Source organism: Delphinus delphis, chromosome 5 (assembly GCF_949987515.2).
Source record: "Delphinus delphis chromosome 5, mDelDel1.2, whole genome shotgun sequence".
NCBI lineage: Eukaryota > Metazoa > Chordata > Mammalia > Artiodactyla > Delphinidae > Delphinus > Delphinus delphis.
In genome coordinates, this window is record NC_082687.1 from 107663763 (window position 1) to 107685747 (window position 21985).

General features: G+C 40.3%; 1 protein-coding gene across 3 annotated transcripts in view; it reads left to right on the plus strand.

Annotated features, from left to right (window-relative positions):
- Positions 1-11151: 11151 nt before the first annotated feature.
- Positions 11152-21985, plus strand: part of SGMS2 (sphingomyelin synthase 2) — a 48509-nt gene continuing 37675 nt past the window's right edge. For all 3 annotated transcript variants that reach the window (XR_009519593.1, XR_009519594.1, XM_060012859.1), the window contains exons 1-3: positions 11152-11788; positions 15174-15291; positions 20572-20725. Coding sequence is in view for 1 of the 3 variants with exons in the window: in XM_060012859.1 (XP_059868842.1) it covers positions 11334-11788; positions 15174-15291; positions 20572-20725 (727 nt within the window). In the remaining 2 variants the exon portion in view is untranslated. The remainder of the gene's footprint in view (positions 11789-15173; positions 15292-20571; positions 20726-21985) is intronic.

The window sequence follows — 21985 nt, forward strand, 5'->3', positions numbered from 1 at the left end:
TATTGCTTGGGTAGAAATGTTTCAGTAAAGGTGGTCCCCAGACTTTCAAACCTATGTTGCTGTGTAACAGTGCCAGCCCCCAATCCCTACCAGTTTTTTGGTTTTCTAGGCAAATCCTCTGGGCTCTCCTGGTTTTGATGACAAGGATTAATGCTCACCTACAGTGCCCCTCTGGATTCCCCAAGCTGTAAGGGCCCTTTTATGGAACATGTCTTACTAGGAGCCATTTAAGTGCAGCTCTGATGTCTATACTTTTCCATATTGTCTTTCTCTTTCAAGGCTTCCTTGTAAAAACTCTCACTCTTGTACTGTTATCCCTTTTATTTCCAAACTCTCTTCCCTCTTTTTCTAATTATCTCCTGGAGGGACAGCTTGGGTGTATTGGAACTAAATTCCTCATATTATGGTATTCCTAAAAGAAATACAAAGTAAGAACTGTGTATCCTGTTCTAGATTTTTGCTTAAGAAAAACAGGCAGTTGGCTAAGGGTCACTACGAAACCAGTGGTGTGCAAAAACTCACTCTGTGGTCTTTATTATACCAACAGCCACCCACGCTTTGTGGTGGAGTGCTCAAGTTTCATACAGGGGACATTTCGTAGAGTAGGCAACAAAAGACACATTTGTTTATTAAACTTTGCAACTTTGTGAACCAGCGCAGTTGGTCACAAAAGGAAATAAAACTCTAGAGTGAGCTGTTCTCCCTGCTTTGAGAGAGAAATGCCTCAAAACACTTTGACACAGCTGAAGGTTCCTGGATCACTTGCTCTTGCTAAAGACATTGAGATTTAGTTCTGAACAGCCTCATTTTCCCTAGCAGACCATGTCTGTTGACAGTTATTCTGAATATCCAGATATTCACTAACATTTTGCAAAACAATATTTAAATACTATGGTGTATAAACCAGATTTCTTTATTTCCTTCAAATGAAATTTTTTAAATATGCAAACTTTCTGGTGAAAATTATAGAAAGGGACACTTTGTGAGTTCCTTCTTTTCCTTAATTTATTAAGATAAGTTAAAATTTGATAGATAAATATTTTATAGATCTATTTCAAGTCCCGATATAACAGTCACTTGTATTCCTTAAAATTGTTAAAATGGCATTGGTAGCCTCAGGATTTTAATCTTTTTAGTTACTCCTTTGCTGCCTCTTCCCCACGTGTGCCATTCTTTATGTTGGAGTTATATGCAGAAACCAAAGCCTAGGCTGGAAGCGTTGGTCAAATAAGTGCTTTTTGAGAAAGAAATAATTTATTTAAATACAACATAGTAGTTTAAGTTCTGGAAGCCAAATATAGTGACCTTAATGGCTTTGGAGAAGGTATGGCTTTTTATAGCCTCATACCATTTGAAAGCAATGGCTTATTCAGCCAGTCATTGCAAAAAAACCTTTTTGTGGTTGGCAGAAGAGAATGAGAAATGAGGGCTTTATACAGACCTTTGTGGGTCTTCCATGCTTGCTTTCTTTTCCTACTTTGTCCTTTCCTTATATGAAACCGTGCTCTTCCCTGAGGATGCCAGATGGGCTGCAGCACAGGACTTTAAAACCCAAAGAGTTGTCTAGCCTTCCTGCTCCCCACTTGCCTTTGCCCTCTACCAAAGCCTGTAGAACACCACACCTAAATTGCAGCAAGCAGATGGGACTAACCTGCTGAAGGTGCAGATTCTAGAAACTTCCTTTTCCTTAATTTTTCAGCGTTTAATTCTTGCTAACAGGAAGTGTTCCCCTTAACATCTTAGGCTATACTAAGTGATTTTTTGCACTTGTTTCGTTGGTACAGAGCACTAAGCAGAAATATAATAACAAGTAACCCATTGTATTTTAAATACATATTGCACTGTCCCAATTCTAGACTTTAGACCTCTACAAGGAAATTGTGTTAAAGTGTACCTAGGTGCAGTTTCTGAAGCAGCACTGGGGATTGAGTAAGCTTCCTGTTCTTAGGCATCTGCCTCTGTTTACAACTATGAAATGTACTAAGCGTACTAACCGCAAGCTCCGGGTTAAATGTTTCTGCTGAAGTCTGGCCTTTGCCTCCACACTAGAGCAGGATTATTTAACTCCTTTCTATGGATTCTTGCTTAAAGGTGATTGCACTCAAATCTCAAAACAAAGTGTTAATATTGTCTTCTAATGTACTAGCGAACAGCAAGCAAAGTTTCAAGATGTCATTTTTTTGAATACTCATTTAAATAGCCTGTTAATAGTATTTTATGCAAACTTTTGAAATTGTATAAAATATACACAAAGTTTGGTCACCACGTGGTAGAGGGAGAAATCAACAGGTGTATTTTATAATAATCTGAAAGGCATGTAGTAAAGGAGCTTTATTAAAGGAAAGAATTATGAAATTATTTTTAAGGAACTATCTTTTTTTTCTTCTCGTGGTTTTCCTATAATATTTAAGATACTATGCTTCCAACAAATCTAGAATATTTGTTGTTGACAAAGAAATATACTGTTGACTTTGGTCTACTTATTTGTTTAGCATGAGATCTCTAATATAGTTTAGAAAATGGTGTGTGGTTTGGGAGTATAGTGTTAAGCTCTTAGACCTAGCTTCTGCATTTCTCTCTTTCTCAAACCAGCCACTGTTGTTGGGAGAACATGTAAGCTCCACTGTCATTTAAAAATATTAAATGGAGTAGTTTTTTAATGGTTTTCAGAAACCTCTCACTTCAGTAGGTAATCTGTGCAGACTCCTATTACAGAGTAATAAGTATTAAAACCTACGGGAATCAGTTTCTAGGTATATAAACCTTTGGGGTATATAAGGAAAGCTAGGAATGGAGAAACATAATTACCACTGTTGTTCAATTAGGCTGTTAGATTTAACCTTTGTGATAAAGCCCCCAGAGTGTTTCTACTAAACCAGTGCCAGCAGCTTTTGTTTGACCATTAAACACGGAGCCGGTGGTACCAGTTAGCGCAGAATGATTCTCTGACCAAACATCTCTCTGGCAGGGTTGCTCGGGAATTAACGGAATCACAGTTCAGGTTGTTAAAAGTACAAATGTCTTTGTTTAAATTATTGGGGACTTCTTTTGCTTACCTGCTGAAGTAGTTATAAGCATTTTACCACAAACACAAACCTTCAACCCGCCTTACTTATTCTCCGGGGACATGGGTTTATCATACTGGCTGTGAATTCATAAAGGGGTGGGAAGTAAAATATGCCTGCCTTGTTCTTTTTTCTCAACACTGAAGACACCCAGGCAAAGGAGGAAGAAACCACCTGGAAAGCCCAGCCACCCCCATCCTCCAGAAGTTCTCTAAGCTCCTAGATGTATCAGGAATGGAGGTGCGGAAAGGGGTTTGGGGCAGGCGTAATCCAGTATTTGGGGAAAATGTGTGATGTTCCCCCACTCTACCCCTTAACTCTCAAAACCTCTGATTTAGGGTATTTCCCAAAGAAATACAAAGGATTATTTAAATATTCCCTAGTCTTTCACCTTGTTTTACAGCCCTCTTCTCTCTTCAGGGTCCTGTCTGTCTGTGTGTTTACTTATCTAATCTAATCTAATCTGTTCATCTACCCCCTCATTCCTTTATTCATTTGTTCGTTCATTCTCCTTACCACATGTTCCACATTGTACCAGGGATTGTTACGTTGTCTTTCCCTGGGTCTCCACCTCTCTTTAAGAGTCCTCTCCTGGAATCAGATCTGATCTTCGGAATTCTCCAGCCACAAATAAAAAGGTGAACAGGAAGTAGAATTAAAACATCCTATGAAACATTTTGCATGTCAGGTTTTCGTGAAGGTATTTTATTCTATCAAACTTAGTGATGTCAGAAACAGTTGCTCCAGGCTGAGTGCCGTACCGCCCTCTCAGGCTGCCCTGTGGACTACAGATTATCCCTTCCTGTGAAATACTCCCAGTCCCACAATTTGTTTTCAAATTTGCACAGCTAATATTTGCTCTGTGTAAATAAGTAGTATGCATTTCAACAAGTATTAAATGGTCTACCTTGCCAGTTAAAGGGATCAATTTTTTTTTTTTTTTTTGGTGAGAAAGAAAACAGATCGTCTCTTTTTCCTTGGGATCCAACTCATAGTAAATTTTGCTGAATTCTGTTAGAAAATCCTTCTGTTTTTTGTCACTTCATATTATTTAGTTACAAGTTTATTTTTGAAGCAGTTTACACAAATTTTGTAAAACAGTTTGCATTTTATTGGCTTGTTCTTGATCCTGTGTGTAGAAAACTTTAAAATGTGTGTTATTTCCAAGTCACTGCTCAAGAAGTGCTCAGCTGGTAAGTACAGCACTTTAAAGGGATAAGCGAGCCTGGAATATGAGAACAGAACATGGGTTAGTCCCTGGTTTCTAATTCTTTAGAAACCATATATCTCCATGGGCTATAGCTTTTAAAAAAACTTAATTGAGTTATAACTTTCATCCTATAAAATTCATGTGTTTTAAGGATACAATTAAATGATTTTTAGTAAATTTACAGAATTGTGCAATCATTGTCACGATCTAATTTTAGAACATTTCCATCATTCCCCCAAAGAAACTTCCAGCCTGTTTGCCGTCACTCTCCATTCCCACCAGCAACCACTATTGATAGGCTGAGTCTTTCTTTTATAACAACTGGATGCAGAACTATAGTTGTCCAGTCTACCTTAGTGTGAGATAGTAAATTAGTACCGAAAATCAAAACGTCTATTCTCTACCCGAGCATATCTCTTCCAGAGTTCAGAATTATAGTCATGGGTAGCTGCTTTTTCAATTCTATCTTTTAAATTTAAAAAAAAAAAAAAAAGTTTTTTTTCCCCCAGTCCATTCTCAGAAGAGTGTCACAAGCCACCTTACCCACCTGTCCGTTTCCCTAATTTAAATCTATCATACTTGTACAGATGTGGGACCTGTAATGGTATGACAAGGCCTCTTTTCTGTGTTCCTTTTGTTGGGAAAGTATTTCACAAATATACGCAATAATTTTTGAATAAACAGTGGATCTTCTTTTCAGTTTTCAAGAACTTGTTAGTAAAAATATTTAACAAATTTTATGGGTGTTTCTGAAATTAGAATGCCGTGACTCACAAGCACCCTTGTTTCTGTAAGCATATTAATGCCTGTCCATTTTAGGCAGGAGGATTTTTACAGGTAAATTAAGCTCTAAGAATGTTAATAAGGAAAAGCTAAGATGTCTTGGTCTCTGCAAAAACTTTTATAGGCATAAAACTTCTTAGCTAAAGTGGATGCTGTTAACATAGCAATATACCTATATTATAAATGTAATATAGTGGTTTGTTAGTTACGGTAATTATAATTAAATGGCAAGTATGGGTAACAGGGAAATACTTAACAGGCTCCTTCCCTCTCCCCCCCAAGAGAGGTGATTTATATATTAAATTTTTTCTAAGTTTATATTAATTTTTGCAAAATTATGAAGATTTAAAAATGCCTGTAATGTTATCTGGAGACTTTCCTATGTATTTTATGTATCTCTCTGTTTTAAAAAAGCTTGTCATTGATTGTCTCAATCTTTTTTTTTTTTTTTAACAAATTTATTTATTTATTTATGGCTGTGTTGGGTCTTCGAGGCTCCGTGCGGGCTTTCTTTAGTTGCGGCGAGCGGGGCCTACTCTTTTTTTTTTTTAACATTTAACACAATTTTTTAAAATTATTAATTTATTTATTTTTGGCTGTGTTGGGTCTTCGTTTCTGTGCGAGGGCTTTCTCTGGTTGTGGCAAGCGGGGGCCACTCTTCATCGCGGTGCGCGGGCCTCTCACTATCGCGGCCTCTCTTGTTGCGGAGCACAGGCTCCAGACGCGCAGGCTCAGTAGTTGTGGCTCACGGGCGGGGGCTACTCTTCGTTGCGGTGCGCAGGCTCCTCATTGCGGTGGCTTCTCTTGTTGCGGAGCGTGGGCTCTAGGCGCGCAGGCTTCAGTAGTTGTGGCATGCGGGCTCAGTAGTTATGGCTCACGGGCTCTAGAGTACAGGCTCAGTAGTGGCACATGGGCTTAGTTGTTTCCGCGGCATGTGGGATCTTCCCAGACCAGGGCTCGAACCCGTGTCCTCTGCGTTGGCAGGTGGATTGTTAACCACTGTGCCACTAGGGAAGTCCTAATCTTTTTCACTGACTGTGTTGTTGACCTATAATATGTAATGCACTAGAGGTAGTGATGTGGTATTAAGAACAGGGACTCCTGAGATTGGATTCCTGGTTCAAATCTGAGCTCTGCCACTTCCTACCTGTCTGACCTTGAGCATCTCACTTATCTCAATTTCTTTTCTTTAAAATATTTCCTAGCATTGTTATGAGGAATAATTAGATATTACACAAAGCACAGTACCTGGCACATAGTAACATTTGCTGAGGACTATTATATTGTGGCCATTTTATTCTACAACTTGACTTTTTAATGGCTTTAAGGTGACCACTGGGTTTTCTGTTTTAAGGGCTGAGAAAGCTTAATGTCTGTTAAGAAACTCATCAGCTCTTTTGTTTCCATTGATCTTCAACTCTGTTTCAGGACCTTGTTTTTCTTAAGCCTTTAAACAACGCCTAAATCTCTTTCATTCAGAATTGCAATTTGTAAATGTTGGCACCACATGGTCTTTGTTCAATGTTTAACCTCTATCTTTAACAGCTTACATCCTTTTAACCATTGAAACCCACATATAAACTTAGATAAGTTTCCTTAATGTTTAAACTACGTTTACATGTTTAATACATCTTATCTTCTTAACCACTGCAAATGCACAAGGAGGCCAACATACAAATTTAACAAGCAAAGCATTTCTAAGCCTGTCAGCTGGAGCTCATGCCTGCATTTAACCTCTTCTGTGGGATGCTGTCCGTGAGCTTCAGATCAGACCTGGGAGTGAGTCACGAGTCTCACACTTGCACCTTTTCTTTGAGCCTTGAACCTCTGTCACGTGGCCCCTTTCCTATTTTTTTGGTAAACCATAACCTCTGATATGAATTACTGAGGTCCTACACCTCCTATTCATATCTAAGTCTGTACTTAATTGGATACTGCATCCTTCTTATAGTATTAATATACTTGTCTCACAATTCTGTAGTTACTATATCAAAATAGAGTATTAACATGGCTATAATTTATTTAATCCCCTGTTGATGGATATTAGGCTGTTTCCAATTTGCTCTTATAAATAACTGTGTTGAAAGCATATTTGTAGAAACATTTTGTGTACATCCTTATCTCCTTGGGATAAATTCCCAAAATAGAATGACTGGGTACCATTACCCCAATATTGGTTGTATAATGTAGTCTAATATCTACTGGTACAAACCTTCTACTGCTGCCCTCATTTTCACTCCCTGATGAACCTTAGAATCATATTTTGTCAAATTACAGGAAAAATACTATTGGGATTATTAAGAGAAAATGACTAATGTTGTATACTAATATGGTAAGATCAAACCCTTTATGGTATAATAGAGGTGAAATAAAACATAGAAGCAAAATTATGTATTTTCTTGTAATTTGACAGAAAGATCCTGAAGTTCCCTTAGGGGTGAAAAGTGGAGGATTTTTTCCACTAGATATTAGAACACATATGACACAGCTCAAATAGCGATATTGGCATTGAAAGAGCACAGCTATATACATACTTCTGTTCCTACTACTGAGTACTTTCTCTCCCCCAAATCAAGAGGATACTGAATTTTATCAACTGCCTTTTTTAACTTCACTCAAGATGATCGTATCTTTTCTGTTTACATTTCTTTTTTGTATTTAATAAAGTACAAATTAGTCATTTCCTAATTTGAAACCTTCCTTGTATTTCTGGAGTAGATCATACTTAGTTCTTAAAAACAAAAGCAAAACCTAGTAAAACAGTATCATTGTACTATAAGTTTCAGAGTTTCACAGTTGCCTTCAAAAGAAAGATTAATCTATAGAGATTTTGAACTTTTAAAATATTATCTAGACTAACTTCCAGTATATATTGCAATGTAAGAGAACTCGGAAACCCTTTCGTCTGCTTTGTGCTCTGACAGAGTACCCTAAACAAGTGACCTAATGGGATTGCCATCCCTCAAGAGGAACTATTGTGGCTTTTGTCACTTTCCAGATCCTTACTGGTAGGAAAGTCTCACCATAGGGATGAGTATGTTGTAATCATCATCTTGATGATAAACATTGCATCTCAAGACTGGCTGACACATGATGAATGTGCTTTGTATAGTTAATCCTCTTGATGAAACCCCAAGGAAAATATCAATCTCGCCACTAATGTTGATAAATGGGCTTTGTACTCACAGAATGCTATTGCTCCCAGGAGCACAAAGCTCTTCAGGATTAATTATTTCAGTCATTCTCACAGTTGTCCCAGGAGGTGGATAGCTGAACGCTTCCTCTTTAAAAAAAAAAAAAAGTAACTGTTTTCTGCTGTTCTACATTCTGTATTCTAGAACTAGGTAGCTACCTTTTTAAAGACCATCTGTATGTCCGCTGGTGGACTTGGGTTTCAAAATCAACAAGATTCTTACCCCTATAGACACCAGGCTCGGAGCAGATGTGTGGTAGTAAAGTTGGACGGAATTTGGATATTAGTTTGGCAAGATGCTATGAGTGGTGTAGCCTGAAGTTGGTAACGAGAGACAGGCAATGGCTGAGTTAGTGCTTTGGTACCTCCGTTAGAAGTAGTTGTCCATGGTGTTGAAGGTTTGTTTTTGAAAATGCCTTACTCAGGCACCTGTTCATTATACTTGTCCTACAACACTGAGCTAGGGCACTAAAGAGAATCTCTGTCAGTCTTCTTTCACAGAGAGGGGCCCTGGTCCTTTCTCACCCTGCTCTGATGCATTAGTATCTGGGGGCTTTTCACAGGGGCAGAACAGTAGAAAGGTGAGAGGTCCAAAATTTTTGGTACTACCTCTTAGCCAATCTCCATCTCTTCTGTTTCCCTGCCAGACTAACTTTCCTCTTGCTTTCGCTTCCTCGGAAATGGACAGTGACTTTCTGTGGACACTTCTTTAGGGATACAGCTAAGGCTACATTTTTTCCTTTTTTTTGTTTGCGGTACGCGGGCCTCTCACTGTTGTGGCCTCTCCCGTTGCGGAGCACAGGCTCCGGATGCGCAGGCTCAGCGGCCATGGCTCACGGGCCCAGCCACTCTGCGGCATGTGGGATCTTCCCGGACCGGGATACGAACCCGTGTCCCCTGCATCGGCAGGCGGACTCTCAACCTCTGCACCACCAGGGAAGCCCTAAGGCTACATTTTGATCTAGCGATCCACCTCATCCTTCTTCGTCTTAACAATATGCCAGTCAGTCTTCTCCAAAGTTCTGCTATTTTAGTTCCGTCTCTTCAGCTAAACTTCAAGCTCTTTGGGTGAATGTTCAGGTCAGTGTTTGTTTTTTTTTCCTTCAAACTCCTTTTAATGGCACCCACATATTCCTCAGTGCTGGGACATTTAGGTGCACAATAAACATTTGTGGTTGATCATCTATTTGCCATTCACAACTGTTAAGAAATATTGCTTGTCCATACTGACTGTGCCATTTTAACTTTTTTTTTTTCTTTTTTTTTCGTTAAACAAAGGCTTAGCTGTCACCACTTTGAGTTTTTCCTCCTCCCTATTTTTCTCCCCTGAAGTTACCCTGAAGGGGAGGTCTTTAAAATGCAAAGAATTGTGCTTAAGTTGTGCAGTGTACTCTGGGTGGGGACTAATTACGAGGTTTGAAAACTTCTTCAGGCGGCTGGGTTCTGGATTGGGCCGAAAATACTGCTTTCCTAAATTGACAACAGCTGGGGCCGTGTTGCTGACACATATAAAAGAGGTGGTGCTGGTGCTGTGTTGTGGAGAAATCGTCACTCTTTAGAACCTGTGGAGCTTTAAGCAGAGGGCACCTTTCATCACTGGTGTCGTGGTGGGTAAGTGCCCCGAGCTGGTCCTCTGGGTCCGCGTTTCTGTTGTTTGGTAGAAATTGTGGTGACTGTATCGAAATGTTGTCAGTTACTAATTTACCATGTTAGTTGTAGTGAATTATTTTATCCTTCCAGTAATGAGGAGAATTTCTCCCTAAATGGGCATAGCTAATAAGGCTTTGTGTATCTTTTCACTGTGTTATTTTGAAGGCTGTCAGTTTTCCTTCTGTATGGTGTGCATCTCTGAATATAAAAGGATAAACAGAGGTAGTGCCATTTCAAGGATCTTGAATGCATAGTTCTTGAATATGTTCTGAAAAGTAGTCACTTAAAAACATTCCAGTTTTTAATATGAAAGTAGAAAGTTGACCATTTTGACACATGCAGAGAATAACAATTATTCTATGCATGTAAGCAATTCATCACAGTTTTTTTATCCTTTAAGGTTCATAGAAAAGACCCAGTCTTAGGAAGGAATGATGTGATCTCTGGGTGGGTTCTAGCTTATTATGACTTCATGGTTTGCAACAAGTGATAGTGTCTGATGAAGTGTTTGCAGTGCTGGGTCCTGACATGAAGTGTTTGCAGTGCTGGGTCCTGACTTTTATTTATAGAAATTTAAAAGGAATTGTTTATTAAAATTTTCCTATTTATACTGACATCAGCTCAAAAAGAGAAGAATTCCAAGATGAAACAATTCAATGTTTTATTTTTATTTATTTATTTTTAAAATTTATTTATTTTTGCCTGTGTTGGGTCTTTGTTGCTGTGTGTGGACTTTCTCTAGTTGCGACGAGAGGTGGCTACTCTTCATTGTGGTGCGCGGACTTCTCACTGTGGTGGCTTGCGGAGCACGGGCTCTAGGCACACAGGCTTCAGTAGTTGTGGCACATGGGCTCTGTAGTTGTGGCTCACGGGCTCTAGAGCAAAGGCTGAGTAGTTGTGGCACACGGACTTAGTTGCTCCGCGGCATGTGGGATCTTCCCAGACGAGGGCTTGAACCCATATCCCCTGCATTGGCAGGTGGATTCTAAACCACTGTGCCACAAGGGAAGTCCCTCAATGTTTTATAAATAAACATCATCTCAGCAGATTTAACTGTGTTCTGACGATACATTTATAAAGCAAATGGCTTTGGTATTTGTTTCCTTATTTTGATAACGTTTTTGCTTTGGATGCTTGACAACTGGGCAAGCACAGTTTCTGAACATAGTTCTGTTTTGTTTTTACAGGTGGGATAGTAACATCTTTGGGGGAAAGAAAATTGGCTTCCTTTCCTGAAAACGGTGAATGTACAGCAGATGGTTGCCCAGGAGGAACAGTAGTCCGATGGAGACCCTCTATGTTTTGTACTAGGAAACAGAATCAGTTGTAAGAGTCCATGTTGATCTTGGCAGTAGAAGGATTAAAAAAAGTTGAGTTTCCACAAAGAACAAGAACTTTACCATCTCCTTTTTGATCTGAAGACCGGAGGACAATGGATATCATAGAGACAGCAAAACTTGAAGAACATATGGAAAACCAAACCAACGATCCTGCAAACACTTACACAAGACCTGCTGAACCTGTTGAAGAAGAGAACAAAAATGGCAATGGTAAACCTAAGAGTTTATCCAATGGGTTGCGAAAGGGCACCAAAAAGTACCCGGACTATATCCAAATTGCTATGCCCACGGAATCGAGGAACAAATTTCCCCTAGAGTGGTGGAAAACGGGCATTGCCTTCGTGTACGCTCTTTTCAACCTCGTCCTGACAACCGTCATGATCACGGTTGTGCACGAGAGGGTCCCTCCCAAGGAGCTCAGCCCTCCACTCCCAGACAAGTTTTTTGATTACATAGACCGGGTGAAATGGGCATTTTCTGTATCAGAAATAAATGGAATTATATTAGTTGGATTATGGATCACCCAGTGGCTATTTCTGAGATACAAGTAAGTAAGGTCTAACATGTTTTGGGGATTTGCCATGAGTTTATATTTTAGTGAGCCGGTGTGTAATTGAAATGATCTTTCTTGGTTTTATCTGATAAATTCAGTCTTATTTATCCAGGCACTTAATGAAAAGAATCAATAGAAAGATCTACAACCTTGAATAAATCCAGTCGTTATTCCATAAGCATTTATCGAGCAACTGTATGAAAGTGGCAACTGTGTGTGAAGGTGCAGAAGTACTGTGGTGGATGATTCAGACTTTGTAAATTGAAGGTGCAGTTCTAATTTCAAGCAACTTGGCACTCTGGTATTTGCATGATACATTAAGAGCCTTGGAAAGGAATAACATTCACTTCATCATGCTTGTGTTATTCCAAGCTCTTGACAGGTGGGGAAAGTTGTGGGCTGGGAAGCTTTTTTCTCTATTACTCATAATGTGATGACTATATCGGTCTATAGTCAATTGCAGGCTTTGAGGTTTGCCTCTCTTCAAGAGTTCTCGAATTTTACATGCCTTTTCCTTTTGCCTTTTGGCAATCCAGTCACAAGAGTTTGTTTAATAAACGGCATTTAGAACTGGGTCCATGCGGTTTGGGTTTTAGATTTCTAAAGTAAACGTGCCTTCCGGTTTCCTCAGGCCATCACAAAGGAGCACTTAGTTCATTGGTTTCGGTCTTCCCATTTTAGAATAGCAGGAATCAGGAAGTGTAGTAAGCCAGGTACTTTTGCTTTGAAGATTCTTAAAAATAGGACACAGCTCGGAGGTGGTTATTTCTGCTTCCCTGTTGAATTCTGACTGCTACTCCATTAAGAAAAAAGCCCCTCAATTCCTCTTTTCTCTTCAGCCATCATTCAGATGTTTTTTCTCTACTAAGATTCTAATAATTAAATCACAAATATAAGTTTAATTAAAACATTGCCCATAAACGGAGGCTTTTGAAAGCGTAATACATACTAACATAGTCAGTACACTTCAGAGTCAAATAGGGTTTCAGTAGCAATGCCACAAGATCATTTTTTGAAGAAGGAATTTACGCTCTATTGTTCTTTCAATTGGTTATTGCTTTGAGATTTGAAGAGTTCAGTCTATTTTTGTTAAAGAGTTCCCCACATGCAGGTGTGCAGGTTTGAAAACTTATTCCACAAACTGAAGTCATTCCTAAGCATTTTCTTTAAAATATTTCTCTTAATAATGTATAAGTAAAAGACATAGCTGTCAATTGTCTTTTACTTAGTAGGGGAACTTTACGCTAAAGTTGTTAGTTATAACGTGCTTTATGCTAAAAGCAAACAGTGTAGCAGTTGAACTTTAGCGTTTTCCTTTTTAGTGCCTGGAATTGACACTGAATATAAGAGAGACTGCTCAGGCCAAAGATATTTGCTCTCTCCTTTGTTTTAGAGCAAAGTTTTATTTGTGTATGTGTGTGAAAGAGAAATTTCCCAGGGCCGGGTAAGTAGCTGGCTTCCAGCCTGCAGTACAGTCTCGGTGTATTTGCATCTTCACGTAGAGGACAGTTGTTACCTGTCTCTCCAGTGCCAGCTTCGGTTTTACCGTGTCAAAACTTGTTTTCACACAGGCCAGCCGCATGTTTTAATGATAGCTACTGTTTGGGTCACAATCCACCAGCAAAAACTTGGGGAAATCACACTAATTTTCCTTTTTACTTTTCATATAGAATTGGATCTTATATTGTAATAACTGGTAGAGTAATTTTTATAACCCGTTTTGAACGTTCCAGCTGAATAAGAAATTCTAGTTGTTCTCTCTCGTACACTCTCACTCTCACTTAAAACACCTTGAAAGCTATGGGGGGAAAAAAATCACTGGCAGTAGTTCTTTAAATAAGGCTGCAGAGTGCATGTTTCACCTCTTAAGTTAATTTTCTGTTCTGAGTACAGCTGAACTCTGAATACTGGAATGAATATAATTGACCCATAATAATTCCTGCTTATTACTTCACCTTGTCTAACAGCATGGAGCACCATTCAGCACTCTTTCTGAACCTGGGTTTGAATCAAAGGGAGAATAGTTTTTCACTTAACCAAATGGAAGCATTCAGCAATGTTCATTACCTGTTCCTTTTCAGTACTAGAAAAGGCAGGGCTAGAATAGCAAGCCTTTGAAAGAAATGCCTTGCAAGAAATAGATACTTTCATCAACTAGTCAAGGTGTTTCTCTCTATATGTTGACCCCAGAAACCCTGGAATCTCCTTAAAATAGCTCTTGGAGACAGGCAGCTAAAATTATATTTGTACATGATGCTTTAGAAGTCCCAACAGTAACCTGAATTAGACCTTGATCCATGGCAGACCACAGTCTTGGAGGAAACTTAAAATATTCCACATGCCTAAAATTGCCTGTTTTTCCACAGGTTTTTGATCACTGGTTTTGGAAGTTTGAGAGCTCTGAAAATGGGAGACCTGGAGTAACATATTTTGTGTACTAGGGAAGTTATAACTAGTAATTCTAGGGGCTGTGTGGATCCCAGCCATCTTTATAGAGCCCAGAGTTTATAGGCCCACCTCCAGCTACACAACAGGCATCTTCAGAATTCTTGATGCCCATTCAGGTACCCAAGAGACAGTGGTACAGATGGGCAGAACCCGTCCTTTGGAGGACAGTGTGCTCAAAGCCAGCTTCTGGGAACCACTGCCTTAGACTGACGACACTTAGGGGGCGAAGGACAGGGACTAATGTTAGTCAAGACAACTGTATTCACCGAAACATATAAAGTGAAAAAGGGCTTGTGGGATTCTTTTTTTTACCTCTTTTGATCAAGATTGCATAAAATCAGGGTAAACTAATCAGTTTACAGCTTCACTCTTAAATGTCCTTAAATGCACGAGGACACTGTGAACATCTTCAAAATATAATTCTCTGAAAATCTCTATAGTTACAGACAAAATAGTTCATGCCTAAGTTGTCAGAATATTTTTGGATAGTCTCCAAATAAACCTTGCTTATATAACTTAGGTTAAAAGAGTTGTCCCATTTCCCTGTGTGCCCAATTATGTCGTATCACGTTAGCTCATTAGTTAATTCCTCTGTGACCGTGGCTCGCTTATACCTCTGCTGTGTTCTCAAGAGGGGGTTTATTAATGCAGTGAGTTGACTGACAACGTAGAGAGGTTCATTGAATTCTCGGGCAAAGAGGGCCTTTTTTAGGAGTTGTAGTTGTGTAAAACCCTTAATCTACTTTAACACCCCCTCTCCTCAGAGACTCCTTCCTTTGGGGCCCAACCCACCTAGATTAATTGCAGTATGCGAATCTTCACTTCTGAAAACTACAATTATTCTTTATTCTGTTAAACATTATTTTATGTTGCCTTAGGAGCAAAAAAACCCCAGTAAACCTATTTTTCCCCATCCCTGTTTTTCCTTTAGGTCAATAGTGGGGCGCAGATTCTTTTTTATCATTGGAACTTTGTACCTATATCGCTGTATCACGATGTACGTTACTACTCTCCCTGTGCCTGGAATGCATTTCCAGTGTGCTCCAAAGGTAAGCCCCTCTGAATTACCATTTAGAGGACATTAAGCGAACAGTGACTGAACACCTGCTCTCTGTTATGCATTCTCCTAGACACGTTCATATATGTTCATTGAAATCTAGCATATTTTGTTTTGCTTTAGATTTTGGGGGGAAACATTAAAATGTGTTCCTAAAACTTATATGTTTGTGCATAAAAAATTCATTTTCTGCTAACTGGAAGTTACTATTGGGTCTTTGACTCTGCATTTTTGCCTTCTCATTTACTCATTCATGAATTCACTTTGAAAGTATTAAGTTCCTGTTATATACCAGGCACTGTGTAACAGCAATGACCAAAACAAAGTTCTCCTCCTCCGAGAACATATATTCTTTTTTTTTTTTTTTTTTTTGTGGTACGCGGACCTCTCACTGTTGTGGCCTCTCCCGTTGCGGAGCACAGGCTCCGGACGCGCAGGCTCAGCGGCCATGGCTCATGGGCCCAGCCGCTCTGCGGCATGTGGGATCTTCCCAGACTGGGGCACGAACCCGTGTCCCCTGCATCGGCAGGCGGACTCTCAACCACTGAGCCACGAGGGAAGCCCTTAGAGAACGTATATTCTTATTGAAGGATGGCGACAGTTAAATGAAGTCATAACTTGTTACATGGTGGTAAGTCAGGTGGCTATCAGATGGAGAACAGTAAAGCTGGGTAAGGGTGAAAGGGTCTATGAGGGTAGGTACTAATTTATAGAGTGGTCAGGAAAACTTCTTCAATAAGAAAGCTTTTGGGCAGCCAAGATGAGGGAGTGAGCCGTGTGAATGGGGTGAGAACTCCGGGACAAAGAAATAACTTAATCATAGTGCATTCAGGGAAGAGCAGGGAGACACGTGTGGCTGCAGAGTTATGAAGAGTTGAGATGATGCAGCCACAGATCTCACAGGGCCTCTGTGCCCATTGTAGGAACTTGAACCTTGGTGGTGGCAGTGGAAATGAGGAGAAGCCGTTTGACTCGGGATATATTTTGAAGGTAGAGCCCACAGGATGTGCTAATAAGTTGGATATGGGTTTAAGAGAAGGATGACCTCAAAGTTTTTAGCAACTGGAAGGATAGAGTGGCCTTTCACTCAGAGTGTGAGAATGGATATTGAAACTGTTGTAAGCAGGATTTATAATTTCTCCAGGTAGAGTCATTTCTCAAGAGAGCTGTTAATCATCTTAGACCCCAGTGTGCCCTGGTTTAAAAAGGAAACTTACAAATCATGTGCTTTCTGGGCAAGAGAATGAAGTCTATCATATTTAACTGAACACTAAGCAGATGTCCAAGGTGGAAGGAAAAATAGAGTTGTTCTGAAGAAGTCAGCAGTCTCCTTCACCAAATATAGGTGTGGTTTGGAGAAGCTATAATTTTCCAAAGCCATCAAAGCAGAAAGTCTCTGTAATTGAAAGTGTACATATTGAATTTAAACATTGACTGATTTTTAGTGAAACTAATTTAAGTCATGGGAGAAGTTCAGAAGCATAATAAACCCTTCTAAGGGGTTATTGCAATGGGTTAAATGAAGAAATGGCCACAGGAAAGAAGGCAAGCCCATCCTAGTAACGGGTGAGGTTTGCAGGGATAAATTGCTATGATTACAGAAAGCATGTAAAGATTATCTTCTGTGGAAAAGTTGCAATTTTCAGAAGCCACAAGAGCAAATGTACTGCTGGATAACCAAGCTACAAATGTTCACAGTGGAAGCTCTGGGAACAGGCCCTGTGTTCAGATGTCAAGACCTAAGGCCTTTTCCTGAAGCATCAGCAGGCTATTGGTGCCTGGATCGTGGTTCAGTAAAACAAACACAGATCAATTTGTTTCAGTAGAGGTGATGTGGTCTTACAGAGCAAGAGGCAGAATTGCATTCTAAATGTGGTTCAGCCGCTGGCCTCGAGTGTTCCTTAGATTTTTGTGGTTACAAAACTGTTAGATAATCTACCTGTCTCCTTTGTTGCTGACTCTATAGAATGCCCTTAGTGACTGAGAGCAATGACAGAACTGTGTATACTGAAGCCACTTGCTATGGAAGGTTATCTGACTAGTCACTGATGCCTCCCATCACTTGTTACTTAGTGGATGTGATCACAGAAGCCATCACAGTGATAGGCCCTTAGTGAAATCCTTGGCTCTCACAGTTTTCCAGTCGTCTTCCCCCTTCTCTATCCTATGGTTTACTTTAAGTCCTTGGTTTAACGATTTGCTTCATCCCACACACCCAAGTTTTAGTTTGCAGTTGCAAAATTTGAGTTCTGAAAATTGTGTTCAAATAGATATTGACCTAGTTATTAGAACTCACATGAAATGATTTAGCTTCTCGAACCCCTCTTGCCACAGGCATGTTGGGCTGGCACAGCTACATTCCTTTCCCTGAGAAAGCTTCCCTCTCATCCTGGCCACAGAGGTCCAAAGGACTTCTCTTCTAAATTGAAGGGATGGTGTGGATGGTAAAGTTTCTGGTTTGGCAGCAGCCAAGTTGGGCTCTCTTGTACCTAATTTATTTTTGTGGGAAATGTGTGGCGGTCATAGTTTGAGGAACCCTTGAGAACGCTGAGCTCTGTTTTGGTTATTATGGTCGATGCTTCTTTTCCTGGTTTTCTACATCTTCAGCTTCATAACCAGGAATGGCATAGAATGGGCCTGAAAAATGAGGAAATTAAGAGGAACTAGAGTCTTTAGTGGTGTGTGATAGAGGGCCTCAATGAAATACAACAGAACTAGAAAATAATCTGTTAATCCCAACTCTCGCTATTACCCTCCCCCTTCCCAGTTCTCTTTCAGCCCTCTTTTAAAATTTCCTTTCTTGAAGTTCTGTTTAACATTTATGCTGAGCATGATCTGACATCTTAAGATAGCAGTGACAGGCCTGAGGAATTAAGAACTGAGAAAGTACAGAAAAAGCAAGAAGAGAGTCCTTCCTCTGTTCTGTGAAGGCATATGGAATCAAGGGGGGAGAAAAGAAAGGGGGGAGAAGAGAATGTGTGGCAGTATTTTAGTTCCTGGTTTAATTATGCCTTTTGATCCATCTAAATTTCTTTCTAGTAAAGAAATTCAAGTGTTTCTGCCCTTAGAAAATTCGAGTATTGAGTTGGGGTGGGTCAGTGGATAAAAAAATATTATTATAGTTTTGAAATGAATAATGTGTTCTTTAAACTGGGAACACAATGGTCAGGCGGAGTGTATGTACCTTTCTGTTTGATCTCATTGTTGACAGTTGTTTGTACCAACCGCACAACCAGAAATTCCTGAAGGTCTGTGGCTGATCTGATAAGCGCATGCTAGATTCTATCCTCCACATCAAGGGCTTTCACGTCATTTTATGTGGTTTGCAGTACGCCTTTCCTGAGGGGCACCTGAAGTGAGTCCTGCGACTCTGTCAACAGTCCTTATCTTCTCCGGGTTTGGATCCCTTACTGCCTGCTAGACCCTGTCTTTTCAAGGCAGGGTCACCTGTTACTTGGCATGTTTGGTTTAAGGACTCGATTCTTGATAAAATGCACATGTTCTCTCGGTTTTGCCAGCTGGGCTCAGCCTAAGCAAACTCTTGAAGAAAGTTGAGTTTCTTTGAAACCTCCAGTTTCTCACGCTGCCCTCTAATCCTGTTTCATGTCATTTTCTGCTGCAGAGCCTTATTCTCAACTATCACCCGATAGTGTGTTTGCCTTTTTACAAGGGTCACCTGAATACCAGAAAGCTTTCCAGATCCATAAGATATTTTTAATCACGAAAGTTTTAGGCAAGGAATCCTGCCATAATTCCCATTTTACCATATAGGATGGTTTCCCACCTGCTTTGGAGACTCAATTTCTCTACTCCTAGACCGTCTTCTCCTCCATCTGTACACATCTTACCCTCCTTCACCACTACATGTCTACTTGGACTAGACACTACCTGTCTACACCACCAAACAGTTTGCCACCATCATGACTGGCCTGGCCGTGCTTCGGGGGCCAGTTGCCCAGAAGGATCATCGCTGAGTATGAAAAGCACTGTATCTTACAACTGTGCCCCCGGTCCCAAGTGAAAATAGTCATTAATGGTCTTTCTATATTTCTCTTCTTGTGTATACTCTGACTCCATTTTATTTCTGAGTGTCATTCTTTGATTTTCTAAACCTATTCACTTGCTATTAGACTGATCGGAAACCCTCCATCCGGCCGTACAGTGTTTCAGTGTTCCATTTTCCCATGTATTCTATCTCAGTCCACTACTCCTTCCTGTATGCTTAAGGTTTAGGTTTTGGGGGGCGGTTTTTGGGGAGGGCTAATACAATTTTTAAACGTTACACTCCATTTACAGTTATTGCCAAATTATTGGCTCTATTCCCCGTGTTGTACAATGCATCCTTGAGCCGATCTTATACCCAGTAGTTTGTATCTCCCACTCCCTCACCCCTATATTACCCCTCTCCCTTCCCTCCCCACTGGTAACCACTAGTTTGTTCCCTATATCTGTGAGTCTGCTTCCTTGTTTGTTATTTTACTAGTTCGTTGTATTTTTCAGATTCCACATGTAAGTGATACCTGTATGCTTAAGTTTTAACGGGATATGAACTTTTGACTGTTGCCTCATCTCCCGCCCTCACCCATCATTGTTCCCCGTGTCATCACGACAGCTTCTCGGGGCTTCTCCACCCTTGCCCAGGGAGCTCTCTCCTGACCTCCTGCCACAGCACACAGGGTATTGCTTCGGAGGATGTTTTTTCTGATCGAGCTACTCATTTTACAGCGGCCAGTACATCCCTAATCCGTCATTTTCAAGCCTGTTTAAATGAATGTATTACAGCTCTTTTTAACTATAAATGTTTTGATCAGATGTTAATACAGCTATATGCACACTTTAGGTTGCCCACCTAGCACCAGGTATGAATACACTGTAGAATATTAGTGATGTGGAGTGCAGCCGAATCAGGTATTAGCCATCTGAAACCCCAGCCTCCCCCTGCAAAGTGGAAAGGAAGGAGCTTTGATCTTTGTAATCCATAACTGTGGTGAAGTCATTGGTTATTAGTATTTTTAAAAGCTTTGCCCAAGGACACACCACCACTAAAATGTATTATTAGTAACATACTGAATAATTTAAAGCATATCACTAAAACTGGCCAATACGATGAATAAAATCCAGTTTGAGGAGCTTCCCCCTTGGATTCTTTTTGACTGAAGTTAAAAAGAAAAAAATCACAACCTGGTGGCCTTTCTAAATATCACCTAAATTAGGCTAAAACATGATTTTATCAGCTTATACATTTTTTTCCTGATCTTCTTGTGTCATTCAGCTCAACGGAGACTCTCAGGCAAAGGTGCAGCGGATTCTACGGTTGATTTCTGGTGGCGGATTGTCCATAACTGGGTCGCATATCTTGTGCGGAGACTTCCTCTTCAGCGGTCACACCGTTGTGCTGACACTTACTTATCTGTTCATCAAAGAATGTAAGTAATAACTCATTCCTGCTTTATTGATTGTTGTAGTGGGTGGGATCCCTAAGCCCTGAAACCGATGAGTCCTTATTCTGTTGGAATCGATAGCTATGGAAAGAGGGGTGTGTGTGTGTGTGTGTGTGTTTAAATCATTTCAACCAGTCGTATGTGATTTGAACACTGAAGGAAGGCTTAAAGCTTGGCCCTGGCTTCTTGCTAACATTTAGCATGCCTCCAAAATGTCTCCCTCCTTGGTTAGTACTTCTTAAGGTATGAAAAGCTATTTTAATGTTGAAACAAAGAAGAATCATTGTTAAGGTTACTGCAAAAAAGAATCAGTGTGTTCCAGAGCCAAATGGAAAGGACTTTTTTTTTTTTTTTTGCGGTACACGGGCCTCTCACCGCTGTGGCCTCCCCCATGGTGGAGCACAGGCTCTGGACGCGCAGGCTCAGCGGCCATGGCTCACAGGCCCAGCCGCTCCGCAGCATGTGGGATCTTCCCGGACCGGGGCACGAACCCGCATCCCCTGCATCGGCAGGCGGACTCTCAACCACTGCGCCACCAGGGAAGCCCTGGAAAGGACTTTTGAATGAAATTTCCATTGTATGGAACATGCATTCCATCACCCCAAATACTTTGGTTAATATTTTCCCCTTTTTAAACCTTTTGTAACGTTTCCTTATCCCACTTTATTCTAATTTCGTCCCTTCCAGTAGCTTTCTGTGCTTGAATATGCATCTTCATGAAACAGTTTGCCAATACTAACCGTTTTCTTCTTAGAAAGCAACATGGAGATGAGGAATATCTCCCCGTATTTATATGCTTAATTCCCATTATACAAAATTCTTGTGTATTCCAGTGGCTTTTTTTTTTTTGGCTGGAATAACGTCTTGTTCATTGTGAAGGAGGTTTTACTTGGTTTTAGCTGCCTAGCAGATTTCTGAGGCTTTGTACATTTGGGCCCATTATCTCAAAATTCTTGTGAAGTAGCGATGCTTCTCCCTCCATTTTTACCAAGCTGGTAAAAATTAACCTTCATCTTTAGTTCCAAGATACCCTATCCCCATGCCATTGTTCTTTTAGAGGCTTATCTCAGTTTTCTTCACTTGCAGAGCATATCACAGAGGTCTTTGGGCAGAGACCAGGGGAAGGAGGCCCTTCCCCGCTGTCCTCCGTGGTTAATCCCCTTCTCTTAGTCTGTCATTAATCCAAACAGGTTTAGACCCATCAAGGTTTATCTTCCAGTGGTGCAGAAGTGAATTCTTGCCCCA